Genomic DNA, 22,331 nt, shown 5'->3' with positions numbered 1-22,331 from the left:
ATTTCCGTTTTTGTTTACACTTTGTAGAATGTGGGTTGTTAGTTTCAAGTTAAATTTCTCTTTACTAAGGCCATATAAGTAGATCCGTAGCGTAATGCGGAATAAGAACCACAAGGGCCCCCACTTGGAGTAGAACCCGAATGTTTCTCTCCGAAAACGTACACGAATATTCCTCGCCAAAAACGTGTATATGTTAGCCATATACCCATGAGGAAACTGTGAGGTATACGGGAAAATCATAAATGCAATCACTCCTTTCCTAGTAGCAATCCTTACTGATTGCTTAGTTTTTACTATGTGTCTTTAATTCACGTGGTTCCAGGTTCTATTCCGATGAAAGAGCACAGCGAATTAGTTTCACAATAATTTGCTTTCATTAACCATCTGTCTATTTAAGATGAAAGAACATCAACATGGGGCGTCATAAAAATAAATAAATACAGGGTTACTATAAATGACTCATCGGGCTTTGTATGATTGTATTTCACAAGTATTACATATAAAACAATGATTGATACAGCATTTGAAAAGCACATTTTCAAGTTTTTTACACATCATTACAAATGTTCTATGTGTGCTCCTCGTGTTACACGACACACATCTATGCGGTAGTCAAGCTCAACCCATACACGTTCGAGCTCTCCACTGTTTCTTCCGAGGCAGGTGGTCGCCCGGATCTTTTTCCTTTACAGAGGCATCCTGTGTCCCTAAACTGTCGATACCATTGCAGAATGCTTTGGTGGGTTGGTAGTTATATGTTGTGCTGTCTTCGGAACGCAATATGCACTTTGGTGACGGATTCTGTCTTCACATATTTCATCACACAAAATGCTTTCTGTTGATTATTCGCCATTGTGCAACCGGTTATCTCCCTGCCACCCGGTGAGTCACAACGGAACCTTCCCTAGCAAATGGAACTCGAATTCTCCACCTCGTCCCGCACTTGTCACCCAGTGTTTCAGATCGCTCGACTAGACAGGTTACTGAAAATTAAATTAGTGGAGAATCATTTTGCTGATAAATTTATTTTGGAAAACGCTTAAAGACATATACAATATTTAGCGCAATCCTTTTGACATAACACATCCGATGTCACTGTGTATGTAGGAATATATTTTAATAATTGCTTATTATTATTATTATTATTATTATTATTATTATTATTATTATTATTATTATTATTATTATTATTATTATTATTATTATTAATTGTTTTATTATATTTAACATACATTAAAATTTATATGCAATTTCCATTATGATATTAGGTAAATTTGGTTAACTATTCGATTTTACAGATATAGCTCCACCTTCATTAGTCCCGTGTGAGAGTCTTGCCTGCATTGATGGCCCAGAGTGTATAGAGGATCGAAATAACTGTAAAAGTAGTCTCTGCATCAATACTCGTGCATGTATCAGGCGAGGTAGTAAGTATTAAATATAGCATTTTGTATTACTTAATCACCATATATCTTGTGAATTTCGTTTCAGAGTAGCCATTCCCGTTTGCAAATCTGTGTATACTCTGTCGGAACATGTACATATTCCAAATTTTGTACCAATGTTCTTTAATTTTGAACATATTTTAAAACTTTATCTGAGATTATGTTATATGAATCCGATAAAACAAGTTTCTTTATTTTAAATTCCATTTCTTCTGCAAATATATGTGGATTTCGCTCCTTCTATGAATATATATATATATATATATATATATATATATATATATATATATATATATATGTTGAATGTGAATGAACAGCATATGTTCACTACCGTAATTCAGTATATCAAAACCATACCAGTTCTAAGTTGGTAGGAATTTAAGTTATTTTATCCATTTAGAGACATGAAACACACATATGATCGTTTCATTGAGGACATGTGTGATATATAAACACAAAATCCAGTCAGAGAGGGCAAGAATTATTTATATGCCTCATTTGCGTTTAATTTTGCAAAATAAGTAATTATATTAATTGCAATATAATAAATAAAAATATTTTTGTATTTTCTTTCTTCTTTTTCATCTCTGAAGAATGACTGCTTTAAAATAGCTGCCCTTAGAGGGTTACATTTTTAAAAAAAAAATCCAGATCTGCATTAGAAAAAAATGACCTAATAAACTAGCTTCTGAATCAGTATCAGCAGCTTAAGTTAAGTACCTATCAGATTTCGATTATGTTGTAAGCAATAAATAAATGCATACATAAAACTCATTTAAAAATAGATTCTGTTCATTTTCAGAGACTAAAATGTGTAAATTATAAATTGTATAATTCATATTATGGATAATTTGAATTCTTACTTTTTTTCTAAGTGCGAACGTGTGATGCTAGCAACGCATTGACGTTACAAGTAAAGACACAAACAATATTTTCGTACATTACCTTTAATATTGATCAATAAAACGCATTTATCATTTACACTCCCAAATATAATTTAGTAAACTACTTTATTTGATATAAATACCATTGAAGTTTACTTAAATATTTTCACAAAAAAAATGCTATATTTAAATGAAATCTTTAGGTCATTATTATTAAAATATTGTTTTCTGTAACGTATAGACTGTTTAATACCTGCAATTATCATTGCATAATATATTCTTATGTATAGTAAGAGGTTAATATGATATTAAAGAGGTGGCTAATAGATATCGTCTGAAACAGTAAAAGGGCTTGGACTTGTTTACTTGAAGACAGCACACCCCATACACTCTCTCAAACACACACAGAGATACGCACACACGATCGCATATTATTAGGCCACATTTTCAACAATCACTTATGATACTTCAGACTTTAAAATGTATATATATATATATATATATATATATATATATATATATATATATATATATATATCGCGGGTACCAATTTTTAAATAATGTATTAGATTTTTCTACTTCGCTTCTTACTAGTAAGTTTATGTATTTATCTATCCGTATTAATATATAACATAAAAGAAAACAAATACTTGTTTATATTACTGTGTATTCCGGATACAGTTCAATCAATTTATGTGTTATTAAAAGTGATTTATCAATTTGGAGTATCCAGAATACGTTGTGCATTTTCACGTTTGTAAACCTCCTTAAACATTTCATGAATGGTACTAAAATTTCAGGAAATTTCACAAGCCTATGCACTTAAAATAAAGAATGTTAATTGTGTTTATTTTTTTCGTAGCATACAAAGATGGCGCTGAGTTGACTTGTGATATGGTTGTGTGTCCACCATGGGAAACCTGTGTCTCCACTCCACAACCTTGCGGTAAACCGCAATGTCCTAATTTGATTACATGCCGACTCCAGAGCATTGGTAAGTGTTATGAATTTCAAAAATAATATAGAAAGGATTCCTCGGATCAAGTCAATCTCAATATACAACCTCCATTCCAAAAGAAACCGAACGTTTTAAAAAAAAACAAAAAAGCCATGTACATTTTGGAACAAATCATTTTTATTAATCAATGTATTCCCCTTCTGCATCGATACACATATTTGCACGCTCCAACAAGTTGTCAAACGACTTCTCCATGTCCTTTATTGGAATGGTCTTTAGGACGGCGGTCGTCGCCTTCTCAATGGCATCAATCGATGCGTGCCACTTTTCTTTCATCGCCAAATGCAGTTTCGAGAACAGATAGAAATCGCACGGAGCGAGATCTGGTGAATAGGGCGGATGATGCAACCAAATAATGTGAATTTTGACCAAAAATTCAGTTACAAGTCGCGAACGATGTGATGGTGCATTATCGTCCAAAAGAGTCCAACTGCCGATTTCGCGATATTCGGGCCGAATACGACGAATTCTTGCCAGCAAACGCTTCATGACGCCCAAGTAAAACTCTCCAGTGACTGTCTGGCCGGGCTGAACAAATTCTTTGTGGATAATTCCTTTTGAATCGTAAAAACAAATCATCATCACCTTAACTTTTGACTTCACCAAGCGACTTTTTTTGGGTGTTCCTTCATCCGGCGCTCTCCATTCAGCATTTTGCCGCTTTGTTTCGGGCTCATATTCAAAACACAACGTCTAGTCACCAGTTACAATCGATTTCAAGAAGTTTCGATCCTGCCGAGCACTTTTAACGATGTCTTTGCAATGTGCAATTCGATCAACTTTTTGGTCTTCGGTGAGTTTGTGTGGTACAAACCGCGAATTAACCTTCTTAAGGCCCAAAACTTCGGTCAAAATTCGGTATGCGGTTGTTTGAGGAATGCCTAATTCCATTTCAATAACTTTCACCGACGATTTTTTGTTATGTTTGATGAATTCACGCACTTTTTCGATGTTTTCTTCCGATAATCCGGTTCTGGGACGGCCTGATCTTTCTTCATCATCCAGCGTCTCTCTACCGGATTTGAATCGCCTGAACCACTCGTAAACTTGCGTACGGGATAGACACTCATCACCATATGCATTTTGTAGCATTTGGTGCGTTTCACTAAACGTTTTACCCAGTTTAACACAAAACTCAATTGCAGCTCGTTGTTTGAAACTCATTTTCCGACCGATGTACACAACACACTGACAGTTGAAACGCAATAACTTTGTTGCCGTGCATCCAAATGTCATGACATTTATACCAGTTGTCAATGAGGGACTACGCCATCTACCGGTAAAATATTACAACAGATGGCACTAGTGGTACTATTTGTTTTCAAAAGTTCGGTTTCTTTTGGAATACGATGGGTCCACGTTAAAAACGAGTGTGTTACCCGCGGCGGAAGGAGACTACAGTACAGCATACCTATGCAACTTCCCTTCTTATGTAGTTTAGTTGCTTTTATTTGTTCTAGATCAGTATGGACAAACTACTGTCCAAGGGCCGAATGTGTTCCACTGAAATGCTCTTTCCGACCCGCGATATGATTCCTAATCTGCAAATCTCAGAAATAAAGTATATTTATGAGAACCTATACTTTCCAGTTCTAACCAGATTATAAACAGGTTTAGAACGGTATCCATAGTTTCATTCATCGTATCCCCTTTCACAACTATTCAATCATTCGGCTTGATTTTATAACTTTAATTTATAAAATGTACCATTACTATTTTTAGTAAATTAAGTCGAGTCTCCTACTTTCATTATTTTTATTTGTCCTCCTCTAAAAAGAGTTTACTTATTACTGTTCTAGATTATAATTTCCCAACTGTATTAAGAAAGATAAGCCACTTAGTTTAAAATGTGTTTCAATATACACCAAAATTGGGGTTACGTCAGTGTCGTAGGAATGGAACTAAGGTGTAACCCGAGGGCCCCAAGTATTGTTTTCTTTAGATTAAAAAAAAATGTAAATAAAGTGTAAAATCACATCCAGGATTTCCATGGAAACCCGACTATCCACCTAGTTGAGGAAAATTCAGTCTTAATATAATGAAGTATGTATTCCATCTATTATCATTAAGGAAATTATATTGTAAATTCAAATATTAGATCAAAGAGGCCGGGTCAGAATTTAGCAATTGACACGAATTATAAGCAGGAAATAGAGTAATAAAATAAATACATGTAAGTTTGTTGAATATGAAATATGATCTTTAATTTCATGTCCAATTGATACGAGCAGCTTCGTGGAAGACAACGATAAGTGCCGTTTTCTAACATTCAAGTAAACTGGGAAACAAAGTTTAAGATTTCCATGCACTTCAATGCAATTTTACGTACCAAAGAAGCTTGCCCTGCCATTTGCAGGTGTACTTTGGAAATGAAATTTCCTACATACTTTTATGCGATTCGATCGCAACCCATCCTACCTAATAACTTTGTTTCAGGAGAAATGGCTATTACTATTGTTTTCTACCGAACCTTTCACATGCTATGTGGGATCAGTAATACCAATGTAGAGAGAGTAAGTAAATAACATCAAGAGTAATAATAATAATAATAATAATAATAATAATAATAATAATAATAATAATAATAATAATAATAATAATAATAATAATAATAATAATAATAAAAATAAAGTGAGTATCGTTTCAGAGTGTGATACTGCGGTAGACCTCCAAACTATGGGAATTCAAAACCTAAACTTCAAGTAGTACATCTATACCTTCGGTTACAATATATTAATAAGATCAAATATAGAATGTGTTTCTCAGACGTTGAATCCATATCAGAAAGTCATTATTTGCTATGCCTTAATGTTTTTATTCTATGGCACTAGATATTGAAACCGGAAACGGTTAATTGAATCGTTTATTTCAGAAACCCGTCAACCGACGTTTTTTTTCACAAAATGAATTTTGTACAAAATAAGTTACTCATATTCTAAACACACGTTTTAGTGCAGAAACCAGTCGCCTGTCATGGCGTCAAATGGGTTATTATTAAAACTGAACATAGTGTTTAGTGCAGAAACCCGTCAAGTGATATCATATAACGTGTTTCTGCAGTAAATATAATGTTCACCTCTCTTGGTAACACTGCACTGCTAGCGACTTTTGTTGCGTTTTTTTTTTTTAGTTCACTTTCTTTGTTGACATTTTCGAACAGTCATTATTGAGAAGTGGTGTGTATTGATTAGAGTAGTGCTGTTGTAATATCCGTTGCACAGATTTTTTTTCCGTTTGTGGTTGCAATTTCTAGTAATAGTTCTGAAGATGAATATCCAGCAAAAATGAAACTTAGTGACAACAATGAAGACAAATACCAATGAAATATTATACGAAAAGGAAGAGTCAAGGGGGAAGAACACAAGAACTATTAAGGTAATAGCGACAGCTTATTTAGCCAAAATAAAAAACAAAACACTGTTGTGCGGTTTTTAAAGAATCTTTGTGATAGGGGAGTTTTTTGAAACTATCACCCACTATTTTCCAGTAAGAGGACATTCATTTATATCCTGTGATAAGGATTTTGAATCAATAAAATGTGTTTTACGACAAGTAGAGAGAGTGTACACGCCAGACAGGGGTGGACTGGCCATAATCAAGTACCGGCCCGATGGCCGCTGCGCCCTCCTTACATCAGTGGCTTTTCGCCCTCCTCGGGAGGGGTTAAGACCCGTCTTAGCCTCGGGAAGGCGCACAGGTTCATCTCTGAACACATTAAAAAAAAAAAAAAAAAAAACAGCAACAAAGCTATATACATAATTATTTTATAAATTCGCTAGCCTTTGGCCAGCTAGAGCACCACCCCAGACCCCGGTATTTGCTCGGCCTACGGCCTCGCTCTTCCTGTTTTCGGCGTGGAAATGCTATTAATGATATTAGATTTAACCCTAAATATATAGATTTGACTCTAATATCGGTCATTTTGGACGATTTTTACATATCACCCTTACCAACCCAACGCTTCGCCCCAAATCCCAGTATTTGCTCGGCCTACGGGCTCACTCTTTCTGTTTTTGGCTTTGGGAATGTCATTATAATGATCTTAGGGACCCTGAAATTTATAGATTTGACTCTAATATCGGTCATTTTGGATGATTTTTATATATCAACCCTCTCACCCCCACTGCTCCGCCCCCAGATCCAGTCTTTACTCGGCCTACGGCCTTGTCCCCTTGCCGAGTTTGGGTGTTTATATATCTTTGTTTGGGCTTCTCCAGGAAATTCAAATATTTTTGAAAGAATTCCAGAAATGACTTGGAGTGTACTTGGAACAAAACCCAAGCGTCCGTCTTGTGGCTATTGGGATAACTCGATGGAGAAGTAAAAGCAACACTGCTGTAAAAATATTTGGACACTTTCATTACTGGGCACCCGACTCAAAGGATGCCAGACCAAGAAAATCAAAACCAGTATATATGAAACTCGTAGCAGCTTTAAGTGTGATTGGCATTCGCAAGAATTCAATTCCAAAGTCAGACATGATGCAATGTCTCTCATTCAAAAGTTGTGCTCCTTTGAGACTATCATTGTGGCTATGATGTTTTTATTGATTTTTCACCATACCACACCTTTATCAGACTACTTGCAAACAAAAAACTTAGACTATGTCCAAGCATGGAGCCTGATATCCTCAACTCAAAATAAATTGAAAGAAGCTAGGGACCAGTTTGACAAAGTCTACAAAGCAGCAGAACACTTTGCAACAGAAATGTCAAATAGTATTGAAGGACTCATTTCAGATGTTCCTAGTCTAGAACAAGTTATTATAGAAACAGAATTGCCTGAGGTAAGATGTAGAAAAAGAAAGAAAATGGCAGGGGAATCAGCTTCTGATGAAGTAATTGAAGACAGTAAATACAGATTTTAAGTAACCGTTTTCAACTGTATTCTAGACCAAAGTTCTAACAGCATGCAGGAACGACTTGCTGAAAATCAAAGCTTATGCTTAGATTTAGAGTGTTTTGATCCTAAGAAGTTCAACAGTTTAAGTCTGGCTTCGTTGTCACTGAAAAGAATAACTGAATTAATTCCTGATTGTGAAGAAAGAAACCCTAAAGAAGAGCTTTCGTTTTCATCAATGTGGAAAGACTTTTCAAAATCCCCTTATGAAAACCAAGAAAAGAATCAAGAAGCTGTTGAGGTTCGTGCGATTGAAGAGGACAAGTTTTCTGAAGATTTCATGGAGGATGAGGAGGTATATTTGGGGCCGACTGACTATATTGTGGATTTAAGGTCTATGAAATGTGATGGAGTGAAGTGCAATTCTTGCTTTAAGTGCACTTCGATGTGATTCTGCAGTACAATATGTACTCAAGACTCTACACAGATTTATTCAAAATTTATAAGTATCTCCTTACTTTACCGAGCGAAGTAGCTCAAGTGGTAGAGCATTAGCTTCGCATTCGGGAGGTCGTGGGTTCGAATCCCGCTGCCGACCATCCTGACTGAGGTTTTCCAGGGTTTCCCTCAGTCCTACCAGGCAAATGCCGGGATGGTACCTACTAAACAGGCCCTGGCCGATACCTTCCCAAATCCTTTCCATTGTTGTTGGATATCCAGTGTAAAATGGCCTCTGAGCTGTATCTGGTGATTGTTAAATAAATAAATTACCGGCAACACAAGTGCCCTGTGAGCGAGCATTTTCAAAGCTCAGATACATAAAAACAAGACTCCGTTCAAGACTTACAGATTAACATCTGGAATCATTGTTCTTGATGAACTCAGAAAGAGACATTCTGACCAAAATAGACAACAATCTTATTATTGAAGTATGAGAAAAGCAGGGAGATGCGAAGGCTCCTTCAAGCATAAAGCAGTGACTTTACTTTCATTTTCCAGTTTTGTTTTTGAATTTCTTTTTTCGTTAGGTAGGTATATAATTCTAAATTTACTTTTATTAATTTGTAGTAAATGTTTCATGTATACTTTTTATCAACGGTTTTAAAAATAGATGAAAAATAAGTTAATGTTATGATGAATACAGCTTTAAAAGGACAGAAGTATGAAAAAATAGCATAAGTCCCAAACTTAACTCAAATCTTCAGTTATAATTAGGCTGTTAACAAATGTAGCCGAAAAACTGGTGTGTTTTTTGTAGTCTCAGTTAAAGTTTGCAGATTTATATAGGCCTAATATATTTAGTACTCAAACTCACTTTGTTTGTTTATGAAAATATTGAATTTGTATAATTCTATCGTGATTAACTGCAATAGCTACTTAAACCTTTTGTTGTTTTTTGTGTACTAATTTTCCGGGGGAAGCCCCCCGGCACTTCCTTTTAATAGGAGGGGGTATTCGATACAAGCGAAAGTCTCGGATAGACGGCGCCCTCCCAGAGTATGTGACCGCGCCCTTTTTACATAGCCAGTCCACCCCTGACGCCAGACCAGTACTACTCATAGTCAGAGCTGATCCTTGAAACCAGTACAACTGGATGTTTCAGCGTCCACCAAATAGCCAGCGAGAATATCTTCAATTTTAAAAATTGATGGCCTCAGTTGTATGAGAAAAATGTGAACTCTGATGAAACGTTAAGAAGAGCTTTGCCCAAGAACAAAAAGTTCCCATTTAAAGTGTCAATGTATATACAAACAGTTTGAATTCAATACGGCCAACAAAGGAAAGACGAACGTTCAGCAGTTCATTGGTGGGTTCATGTCCTCAACGTTCACCTTAAAACAGTAAAAGGACGTTCCTCACCTGCCAACACTAAGAACTCACTCTTCTGGAAGGGTTCCTATCAATAAGGAAGAAATTGACGACCTCGTTAAACAGAGTGACCACACTACAGTTTATGAAGATTTCTGCTACGAGATCCTTCAATGACCAACTGCAGAAGCCATGTGTAACATAGGCAAGGAATATGCTGATGAGTAGTTCCAGATAGGAAGACTGACATAGTAGTCTAGAATGGGATTCTGTTGTCTTTTGTAAGACACTGATAACGTGATAACGATAGGACACTGATAACGGTAAGTTGTTACTATGGGTATTTCTATTTTATTCATGTACCGAATTTTAATGTGATGCTCCAATACATAGGTTTAGTTAATAACTTTGTATTTGCTTCTTTTTAAAACAGAATAGTCAGAAAATGTTGTTATTTTGCTTGCAAACCTTACGTTTTCTTCCCACACAACTAGTTTTATTGCAGAAACTTGTTAACGTATTTGTTTATATACATTTTATTAATTACGGAATAACTATTATAATATATTTACAGGTATCATTCAATTCGCTAGCAAGTTAACCAATACTCCAAATTTTGTGGAACCCTCAAAGTTGCTATTATCAGAGAGAGAATTTGTTTATTTCATTTTTCCTAATGTTTCAAAAAGTGCATTTAGCGGGTTTCTGAAATAAACGATTCAATTACAAGCACTTTTGGTTTTGGTATGATGACATGTACTTTGTAAACTCTGAATCGATTGTGGAAAACCGCTTGTCCCTATCTATTACGTTGTTTGTTCTACGGCACTAAATGTTAAAACCGGGAATGGTTAATTGAAACATTTCGGAGCTAAGCCGATTCAAAGAGAGAGCTATCTATTATATAATGTATCTTGCCATTTTTAACCTACGGAAATCAGTATTGAAACCGGAAGTAGTAGTCGAACTCGACCGAGATATTATTTTAGCTATATTTTGCAAAATAAATAAATAAATAAATAGCAATTAAATTCCGCATCTATTTACGAATTATCGTATGAAGTATCGGACAAACGGAAGGATTGTTATACTAACAACATAATCCTTTTACTGCGTGGCCTTAATTATTAAAATTCCGGAAAATATACAATCTGGAGGACAGAGAAAGCGGTTGTGTTGCCTATTTCACATACATTACAGTTCATTATTGCATATTTTTACCAGGGTTCATAATTACCAGGGATTACTCCCACCACTGGTTAGAGTCTATTTTTTTTCTTTTCGCTTTTTTGTACTTTTCATGATTGTCAGACTTGACGGGGACATGAAAGCAAAAACATCGAGGACAGTTGTATAAACTGTTAGGAAAACTTGAACCCGCAATGAATAGCGTCGGTATGATCCGAATCTGAACACAGGAGACTATTGAGCTATTGCCACTGGCAATCACTGAGACAAAATGTTCCCATTTTTCAATTGTAATTAATATAGTATTTTTATAAGTCAATGCTAAACTCGACTCATGCAGTATTTTCATCTATACATTTATGTTTTATTTACTGATTTTACTTGCATACTAAAAACGAATTAGCAAACATATTATAAATTAGTAAATATACACAATAATAAAAGCGCATTAAAACAAATCCCATATTTTTTTTTCAAAATCGTGTTATGCAAACTATTCCTGCATTTGAGTTCATTTGAAAGCCGATCCTGGTATACGTAGCGTACCTAAAGCTCAGTTATCACTTTACAAGAATCTTGTAGCTGTCATATACACACACACACACACACACACATATATATATATATATATATATATATATATATATATATATATATATATATATATATATATATATATTGGAACCCTACAATATTTATCCATGTAAACATACAAACCATTTTCAACCTTCTGGGTCGTCTTGCTTTCTACCTGCTATCGCCCTCCCACTGACATAAAAAGCTTCCCCGATTCCGAAATGACGGATTCTTTTGGATGGGGTTAGAAAGCGCGCCAAAATACACGTTTTTAATGAGGAGGTTCGCTATTTGTCCACTAGAGTGCAGTGCTGCATTGGAGCAGATATAGTTCTTGCTTTCAGAAAGTTGTAATGTGTATATAGTAAATAGGAAAAAAAATGGGGTGGCAAGATTTTTTTTTTTTTTTTTAGTAATGAAAGCTAAGAGATTCTTGCAGTATGGCAACCTAGCTTTAGAATAGAGTGTTGTGAAGGAGGGTAAGTATTATAGATGTATATGTGGTAGAGAAACTGAAGGGAAAATATAGAGGAGAGACGGAAGGAGGAAAATGAAACAAGTTTAAATTAAATTTCCATGAGTTACAGAGGGTCGGTTTTAAAATGTAAGCACTGTATATAATTACCATAAAACGTTTGTTCACAAGCAAGGCCACTTTCAACTGTCAGAGGTACGGTTAGTCAGTGGTAGAGGGTTCTCCTTTGCTGTGGGTTTTCATGGTTCCTTCTTATGTGAGTTTGTGGAGGACAACATAGTCTCCGTGTTTTATTCGGAGTTATATTGTTTTGTTTTCTTTCTTGTTATTCTCGCCCCACAAATTATTGCTTACCATCTCCTTCAGCCTAAATACCCATCTGTATGACATTAAATCAGATATTTTGTGTGTTTTCAATTGTCTACTAGTAAGATAGTTCATTCTCGTATTTCAATGGATATGGATATATATATATATATATATATATATATATATATATATATATATATATATATATATATATATATATATATATATGTATATGTATATATATATATATATAGTGCCCCAGAAGGAAGGGGCAATATTTTGGGATACGGTAGTATGGGCGATTCTAAGGAAAAAAAAAATCATACGAACATGCTCTACAGAGCTGAGACAGAGAATTTGAAAGGTGATGGAATGAATTTTAAGACGGTATACAACACGTGGCAGTTGTACCTTTGGAAGGGAAGTTATTGGGGGAAATTTAATAAAGATAGGGTTATTTAAAGACATTCGATGGCAACACTGATTGGCAAATATGCCTCAAGAATTTGTCTTCTAAAGACACCACTGCCACGTATTGCATTCCATTGGAAAGGTCATATCATATCTTTATAATCCGTTTATGTCTTACCTCTGTAGGATAACTAGAGGGTGAGCAATATACAATATGAAGTCAAAAGTGGTTCACAACCTGTAGCTCTCAAACCGTTGAGATTAGGATCCATATTCATATGAACTTTCTTGCTTCATACTACCATTTCCCGAAATATTGCTCTTTCCTCCTGGGACTCTCTCTCTCTCTCTCTCTCTATATATATATATATATATATATATTAGGGATGGCCAAAATTTTCCGGAATCCGGATTCCGGAAATTTTGTTTTCCGGAATCGGAAAATTTAGTTTCCGGAATTCGGAAAAATTCCGGATTTCGGAAAAATTCCGGAATTCGGAAAAATTCCGGAATTCAGAAAAATTCCGGATTTCGGAAAAATTCCGGAATTCAGAAAAAATCCGGATTTCGGAAAAATTCCGGAATTCAGAAAAATTCCGGATTTCGGAAAAATTCCGAAATTCAGAAAAAATCCGGAATTCGGAAAAATTCCGGATTTCGGAAAAATTCCGACATTCGGAAAAATCCGGAATTTTTCCGAGATCCGGAATTTTTCCGATTTTACTTTCCGGATTCCGGAAAGTAAAAATTCTGGAATTGGCCATCCTTAGCTAGTAGCTGTTAAAAGAGAAACACAATAATGAATAGGCTATATATACTGTATTAATTTCTTGTAGTTGGATATGTCTTTATCATTTACGTAGACAATTGCTACTGCAGTTATTTACTACTTTATGAGAAAGGTCGTATTTTCACACACAAAAAAGTCGTCGGTATGTCTCAAACATTATCGCGTTCTCACCTGCAGCTGCTCCAAAGCACTGCAAACTACTTTTTAACCAGGCGAAAGGCAGTGAAGGAAAATAAATCTCAACAAATATTCTAATAACATTCGCTTATTGTCAACATACCTACAGTGAGCGCAGAAAGTGTTCGTACACCGTGCATACTTTATATTGAAAACAGCTAGCATGAGAATGGGAGGTGGAAAATATATATATAACCAGAATTAAGACTACACATTCATACATTTTATTTCTATATACAAGAGAAAGGGCAAACAAAGACAATCACTGTTTTGTTCAGAAGAAAAGAGAGAATTCCTTTTTTGTAAACGCAAAAAGTCACCGTACACTTATGATTGAATTAATGCTTATAAAGTATATTACGTTATTTAATATTTTGTGGGATTACCCTGTGCGTTAATGATTGTCTGTAGTCTTCGTGGCATTGATTTCACCTGTAGTAGTTCGTAGTTCTGTAGCTTCGGGACTGATTATGTCCCATTCTTCTTGAATAGCTTTTCTTAGGCCTTCTTTAGTAGACAAGCTGTGCCTTCTGATTCTTGTCTCCAGAAGAGATCATAGATGTTCTATGGGGTTCATGTCTGGGGATTGGGGTGGTGTGCGAAGCTGTTTCAAGGTATTATAGAGTCAGGGGCGGATCCAGAGGGGGCGATCGGGGCGATCGCCCCCCCACAAGAGGAAACTCTTATTTTATATATAAATAAACCCATCCATAATAAGTTTGGAGCTCTTAAAAGTAGCAGTATTACCGCCGACCGCCCCCCCCCCCAGAAGTCCGTCCTGGATCCGCCCCTGGCAAACCTTGCAGACAGGCCTCGTTCAACAGTACAAACAATAATTGCGATGTATAATGTTTCTATCACTGTGCGAAACCATAATAATAATAATAATAATAATAATAATAATAATAATAATAATAATAATAATAATAATAAAAAGAACTGGAAGACCAAGAGTGTTGAGTGAACAAGTTAAACGTTACATTATTAGGGAAAGAAAAAAGGTTCCAAAAAGTAGTGCTGTGCAATTGGCAACGGATCTGGAAACACGCGGTGTTAAAGTATCAGCCAGTACAGTGCGGAATATTTGCAGGGTATCATGGTCGGATAGCCAGGAAAATGTTCTGGGTGAACAAGACAAATCGTATAAAGAGACTAAAGTTTGAAAAAGAGTATAAAGATAAGGGATCAGGCTTCTTTCTGGAATAGGGTCATATTTTCGGACGAAAGTAAATTTAATTTTATCGAGTCCAATGGGAGGCGTATGGTATGGCGCAAGGTGAATACAGAGATGAATCCTCAAAATCTCGTCCCTAAAGTAAGACACGGAGGAGGGTCCGTGCTCATCTGGGGTTGTTTGAGTGCCTCATGAGTGGGTCGTCTCCACCTTATCGATGGAGTGATGATCCACAAAGTGTATATTAACATATTAAAGGAATATCTCCATACTAGTGCGCAGAAGATGGTTCTTGAAAACAATTTATTGTTCAGCAAGACAACGACTCCAAACATACAGCGGAAAATACTCGATTGTGGCTACTCTATACAGGGGCGGATCCAGGACGGACTTCTGGGGAAGGGGCGGTCGGCAGTAATACTGCTACTTTTAAGAGCTCCAAACTTGTTATGGATGGGTTTATTTATATATAAAATAAGAAAGTTTCCTCTTGTGGGGGGGGCGATGGCCCCGATCGCCCCCCTCTGGATCTGCCCCTGAGGTTTGCTATCTTTCTCAAAGACTTACCCTTCTTATGCACTTTAATAATTACTTTTCTTGTCTCCTCATTTGTTTCTGTTCGGTTGCTTCCCATTTCGACAGCCCACCGTGCAGTTTTTTCACTCCTATTCACAACTAAACTCATTCTGTTACTCGTCATGTTATACAGAGGTGTATACTCAGGTGAATACTAGTGAACCCCAGTTGTGGTATCTTTGTTTCGTATTCGTACGTCAGGTGTACGATCACTTTTTGCGTCTACTCTATACATTTTCTACGGAATTTATTTACTTTCTGACCATTAAACTTGTCTTTGTGGTTCTTTATTGATATATTCATAAAGCTTAGTTTTCATTATTCATATTGTGTGCGTTATTACACTTCTTAAATTTTCTGTTTCTTTTTCGCAGGCATTCTCGTTTCAATAGCATAGGTGTACGAACACTTTCTGCGCTCACTGTATGTACAGTAAATACAAATTTATAATTTTTGACTTTACGAAGTATACAATGTAATTGTTCAATAATTAACATAAGCAGGCATTCATTAATTTATTATTAATATAATAATTGATAAAACTAATAAGCGGGTGATTGATGACTCAGTGGTAGAGTTTTCATCTATGGTATTCTAACCCAGGACATGTGGGTTTTCAATGGCTAATTTTGTGTTCGAAAATTTTCCCGGTGGAAGGCCTACCTTTCTTATATTTGTTCCATCATCACTCATTAACGAATTTAGTTTATCAAAACTCTATAGCCATATATTCATTCTGTCCGTCAGTGAAACAAACAGTCTCAAGAACTATCTGATGGATTACCAATCAATTTTGGCCATGATGTACAGAGTCAATAGTTAAGAATCGAGTTCCCTGATGAATGTAATATTCAAACCGGAAGCGGTACAAACCACCATTTGCGGTTTTAACGTTAATCATTATATGGTAATAGATAGCGAGAAGCGGTTTCCAGTAATCGACATATATAACATTCATGTAGATAGAATGTTACCCAGTTTGTGCATCTGCTGAAAATAATGAGCTTAGGTATTTAGAGAGCATTTTCCGCTTTAGAAAATGTGTGCTTGGTAAAGAATGTAGAGAATTAGCTGAGCCAGGCACGTAGCTAGAATATGGTAATAGGAAGGAGGGGGGGTCTGTCACGAAATACTGTGGTTATTTACCAGGGGCTCAATCATTCTAAACTATTTTATTGGCAACATATATTGGTTCGTTTAGCCAAGATTTCTAATGGGGGCATGATATGAAATACTGTGGTTACACACCAGAGGCTCGATCAATCTAAATATTTTACTGACAACATACCCATATTGATTGGTTAGGACAATAAAATGAGGATATATTAGTAAGTATTTTAATAAGAAGCTATGAAGAAATCTCGAGTAAAAGAATATTAAAAAAATATTGAAAAAGATATCGTCTTCCGAGGTCATTCGAACTGTGTCGAGAATTTTGCGTCTGGGAAATTTGCGCCCTACCTCAAGAACAGGGAAAATTACGTCTGCGATGTACCTCCACCGGGAAGTTTGAGCCCTGCGAAATAAAAGAACCTATTGGAGCTTACGCATTTCCTCGGAGGGGCTGACATTACAACATAAACAATCCTCCCCTCACAACCATGCCATTTGTGATTTATTTTCATTGTGGCTATATAAGGGGAGAATAAACTTCAATATAAGCCAAAAGGACACAACGGATCAACGCAATCACTGCTTCTTCCAGAGATGATTTTGGGGGAACACGGGCCTCCCCAGAGCTCTCAGAGTGCCCCCTCGGAGGAGACCAAAATAATACGTCTATAATATAATAATAAATAGAATAGTACCAGCAGTGACCCCCCCTCCGGAATACTAAATGTGCCCCCCGGAACATTTTTCCTGAAAGAACGACTGAACGCAATTGTGTGTTTGAAGTGTAATTCCAACAAGTAAACACACTGTAAATAGTTTTCTTGATAATATTACTGAACTGATTTTACATTCACTTTACATTTTCTTTTCTATATTTTGTGTCCTGAAAAGCCAAACAACTCGCAAGGATTGTGAACAGAGATATCTGGGTAGAGCCAAACAGCCTTTTGTAGATTAAATTATACTCTTTGATTATATTAATAAATAATTATATATCAGTCATTTATACGTTTATTGTAAATTTTGTAGTATAATGAAAAATTGTATTTGTATGGATTGCCCTTTAGTGAACTAAAATTGTATTTTTTTCATTTGTTCGGAATATTATAACGGATGGAGTAACTCACTGAGACGATGAGAGACAAGCCTAGTTCAAGTGCGAGTGGAAGTTACTTTACACAATGCAATAATAAGTTGAATTGTAGGACGCTAACATCCCAGTGCAAATATATAGCCGGCGCATTTTCCCCTCTTTTTGGGGTAGGGCGCAAACATCCCAGTGCAAATATATTGCGAGCGCATTTTTTCCTATTTTTGTGGTAGGGCGCAAATTTCCCGGGCGCAAAATTCTCGCATTCAAGAAAAATATTATGTCCGTGAAGTTGACAAGCCACTTATGTCAGACTCCAATTTCGACTTTAAACGTCGCTAGTGCTACGTTAGTGTTCGATAGTGACGCAAATCGTTAGTACTCTAACTGCATGCCAACACGCCCACTTCTAAGAATCATCTCAAAAATGAGGTTAACCGTTAGAGCAAGTAAGTGCTCATTGGTGCCATTAACATTAAAGTTAATGCCTCCATCGTACGGCCCTTTGAGTAATAATAACACCACGTTTTTTGCTAGTCTCAATGCGTCCCTATATTCTCGCGAACATTCTGACGTGCCCAAGTTAGTTACTTTTTTTTTGGGGGACTATTGTTTATCTGTTATTGTTTATTGTTTATTGCTAATCTGCAGAGTAGTCCTTACATTAATATGCCATTGTCCTTGATAATCATTGCGTATTTACAAGCAATTTGTTATTACTGTTAGAAGATATCAAAAAACAACAGATAAAATCTACTACTTAAAGGTTCATATTTTTCTTTTACAGTACATAAACGATTAATAATAATAATAATAATAATAATAATAATAATAATAAAAATAATAATAATAATAATAATAATAATAATAATAATAATAATAATAAGACTATTCCAGCATAAAAGTTATCAATTGCATCACACTGGCAACAAGCGATGCATATTTTAACTTCATAAAAAATCGTTTCTCACGATTTTCTGGAAAACTACGTATGATAACATCTTCATTATGTCAAGTTGTTTATCTCAGTGTGATATATGTCTTACCTCTGGACAATATTACAGTAAAACAAAAATTAAATATTAGGAGTACATCGTACTTTTGGACTACATCTCATTAACCATGGGACGATTGAGTAGTGTATACTTTAGGATGTAAGTTTCAGCTTAACTTGCATCATACATTCTTAGGATTACAAAAAGGAAATTTGTTCGTTTGCATTTGAACAAAATTCTTAGGATTACAAAAAGAAAAAATAATTTTTCCGAATTCCGGAAATTTTCCGAATTCCGGATTTTTCCTGAATTCCGTTTTTTTCCGAATTCCGGTTTTTTTTCCGAAATCCGGATTTTTTTCCGAAATCCGGAATTTTTCCGAATTCCGGAATTTTTTCGAATTCCGGATTTTTTCTGAATTCCGGATTTTTTCCGAAATCCGGAATTTTTCCGAAATCCGGAATTTTTCCGAATTCCGGATTTTTTTGAATTCCTAATTTTTTCCGAATTCCGGAATTTTTCCGAATTCCGGATTTTTTCTGAATTCCGGATTTTTTCCGAAATCCGGAATTTTTCCGAATTCCGGAATTTTCCGATTTTACTTTCCGGATTCCGGAAAGTAAAAATTCCGGAATTGGCCATCCCTAATATATCTATATATATATATATATATATATATATATATATATATATATATATATATATATATATATATATATATATATATATGCAGTTTGGAAATTAACTGCAAAATAGTAAATATAGCAATATAGTATATATTATAATAGATGTTTGACTGGTTTGCAGCAAATCAAAAATTCGTAACTTCGACTGCTTCTCTGTCTATCACAGTTGGAGAAGCCTGCAATAACATTAGTTGTCCAGATGGGATGAAGTGTGGCATGAAACGTCCTGTGTGTCCTGAGCCTCCCTGTCCAATTATGGTGTTCTGTGTTGATACTATTGAAGGTAAGTAACTTATATTTCATATTCCAGTGTTCTTCTTTATATATATATATATATATTTTTTTTTTTATATTATCCACACTTTTCAATACTCTGATATTTATTTAGTAACTCATGTGCGTATACATGGTGATTTCAAAAGGCCATTACTCACTATATTTTAACGTTTCTGATCTATAGCGATTAATATTCAAACCGGAAAAAACAGAAAAAATACCCACTTCTGATTTCTGGTAGAGTGCTACGAGTGCATGTGTTATGTTTCCTTGAAACCCGAATCCATTAAAAACATATCGCTCGTCCCTATGTACTGCTTTTTTGTGTCTATGTCTATCAACGATTAAACCAGGGCTTCCGGTTTGCATAGAGGGTTAACGGAGTATATGTCAGGTATTGTTGGGGCGCTTAATCGATTCCAATTAAAAACAAATAACTTATCTATACATATATTCCAATTTTTGCTGTAGGCAAATCAATTTTCAAACCAGAAATACTAGCAAACAACCATTTTTAGTGTTAGTAGAACGTTAAGGTCGCAGTTGGTATGTATTCTTGAGAATCTGAATTGATTAAAAAATAATCATGCCGCTATATACTACCGTTTATATTCTATGGCGATCAACCCTAAACGGACAGACGGACATAGCCATTCTATAAGACATAGGCATTACGATATTTATGCACAGAATAGTTTGGAAATCTTTAAAAAAATGTTAATCTGGGAAATGCAAACCTGAGTAGTGATTCATATGTCACTTAAGTCCTGTCTCACGTATATTCTGCGTAAGGATGGGCTCGAGTCAAAGGTAATTTTCTCGAGTCGAGTTCCGAGTCTTGTCACTGTTTTTGAGGTCGAGTTTCGAGTCGAGTCGAGTTTGATAAATGACTCGCTCGTTTTGCTCGTTTTAACTCGTTTTGAAATCATGACCTGATTAGACTGGAAGGCGAAAGCCTTGAGAAATGTAAGCAGTAATGTGGAATACTTTTAGTGTTGCTCATGAGAGGGGACACTGCTCGCATCTCGTCTCGTCCCGATAACGAGACAGCAACAGATGTTTATAATGAGGCAGCCTTAAATGTCGTGAGCACAATGACAATACAGGGTGGCCCAAAAGTAGGTATACAGTCCACTACTGATCGGCTCATGGAATTATATATCATTTTCTTATTTTCCACACAGGTATTAACTTAGTTTCTTCATTGTTTGTTCTTAATGTCTTTTCACTTATACCTGAAGCTTTGAACAGGCCGAAGAAAATAAATGCATTATCTTAATAAATTAAAATGTTATACCTGATCGATGCTGGTCCGTATAACTGCTTTTGAGCCACTCAGACTGTAATTCTTTCCATCAAGGCTGAGACTTGCACGGTCGAATTTTTGAGCACTAACAGAAGCCCAACCCGAGTAGTGATATCAACTGGCTCGATCCAGTTCAACTGAGTGAACAGCTCGAGCAGGCTCGGTTGAATGAGCCATCAACTCGAGCCGGCTCGGTTTGGGTGAGCAACCAGCTCGGTTCGGTTCGACTTAGGTGAGCCATCGGCTCAAGCTGGCTAGATTGGAATGAGCCATCGACTCCAGTCGGTTCGCTTGAGGTGAAGCATCGGCTCGGTAGGCGTGGCATGTGAGCGGTCATTCTGATCTCAGCTCTGTGGTGAACAGAATACGCGACAAAACGTACTAGCGACAAAACGTACCACCGACAAAACGTACCACTTACCCTGAGGGCTGCTTGTGAAGGGTTTTCTAAAAACACTTTAAATAATGACAAGCGACAAAACGTACCACTTGCCTGGAGGGTTACTTGCGAAGAGTCTTCCAATCAGCCATCAAATAATGTCAGGCGACAAAACGTACCACTTCATAGGATGGTATATATATATATATATATATATATATATATATATATATATATATATATCGGCCAAAATAAGGTTAAAAGTTGAACAGATTGGTGCTGAGAAAAGTACCGATGCAAGACCAAGGCTAAGACTAAGACCATACCTGCAAGATTCTCGCCAGACCAAGACCAGCAAGAATCTTGCATATGCAATATTTGAATATTTGCTGATTTCCATCACACTTTATCCAGGCTTTGGACCAGAGACGGATAGGTATTATTAGAGAGGCGCGGGCGCTTTCTCCCACAAGGGCCACCAGCATCTCAATGTCACAAATCAATTGCACAGTTTTCTTTCTACAATAAGTCAATAGTGTTAACAATTGACAATTTAAACCTGATATTCTTTCATCAATGTATTATTCTGAATTGTTCAAAATATTATATGAAGTTCAAGGAGAACGTATACTATATTACAAAATTAGCAGATGTTTTAGTGTACTAGTTTTTGATGCTACTGTATCTATCACTTTTGCATTCGAAATATTTTTTTAATAAATCTTTTTCAATAGACATCAACAAAATGTTTTCAAATGTTCCTGAGACATGGTACTCGTTAGCCTATTTTTAATGTTTTTCAGTTTATTTCAATT

General features: G+C 35.8%; 1 protein-coding gene across 1 annotated transcript in view; it reads left to right on the top strand.

The window, feature by feature from the left end:
* LOC145687797 (uncharacterized) overlaps positions 1–22,331 on the top strand; it is a 236,539-nt gene that overhangs the window by 127,441 nt on the left and 86,767 nt on the right. Inside the window, exons 8-10 of the mRNA XM_081761225.1 lie at positions 1,299–1,427; positions 3,192–3,323; positions 19,722–19,838. Of these exons, the coding sequence (XP_081617351.1) occupies positions 1,299–1,427; positions 3,192–3,323; positions 19,722–19,838 (378 nt within the window). The remainder of the gene's footprint in view (positions 1–1,298; positions 1,428–3,191; positions 3,324–19,721; positions 19,839–22,331) is intronic.

The sequence above is a fragment of the Thermobia domestica genome, chromosome 6, assembly GCF_964235325.1.
Source record: "Thermobia domestica chromosome 6, izTheDome1.hap1.1, whole genome shotgun sequence".
NCBI classification, from domain to species: domain Eukaryota; kingdom Metazoa; phylum Arthropoda; class Insecta; order Zygentoma; family Lepismatidae; genus Thermobia; species Thermobia domestica.
The sequence above is the reverse complement of the archived record's forward strand: the minus strand, read 5'-3'. Positions and strand labels throughout refer to the sequence as shown.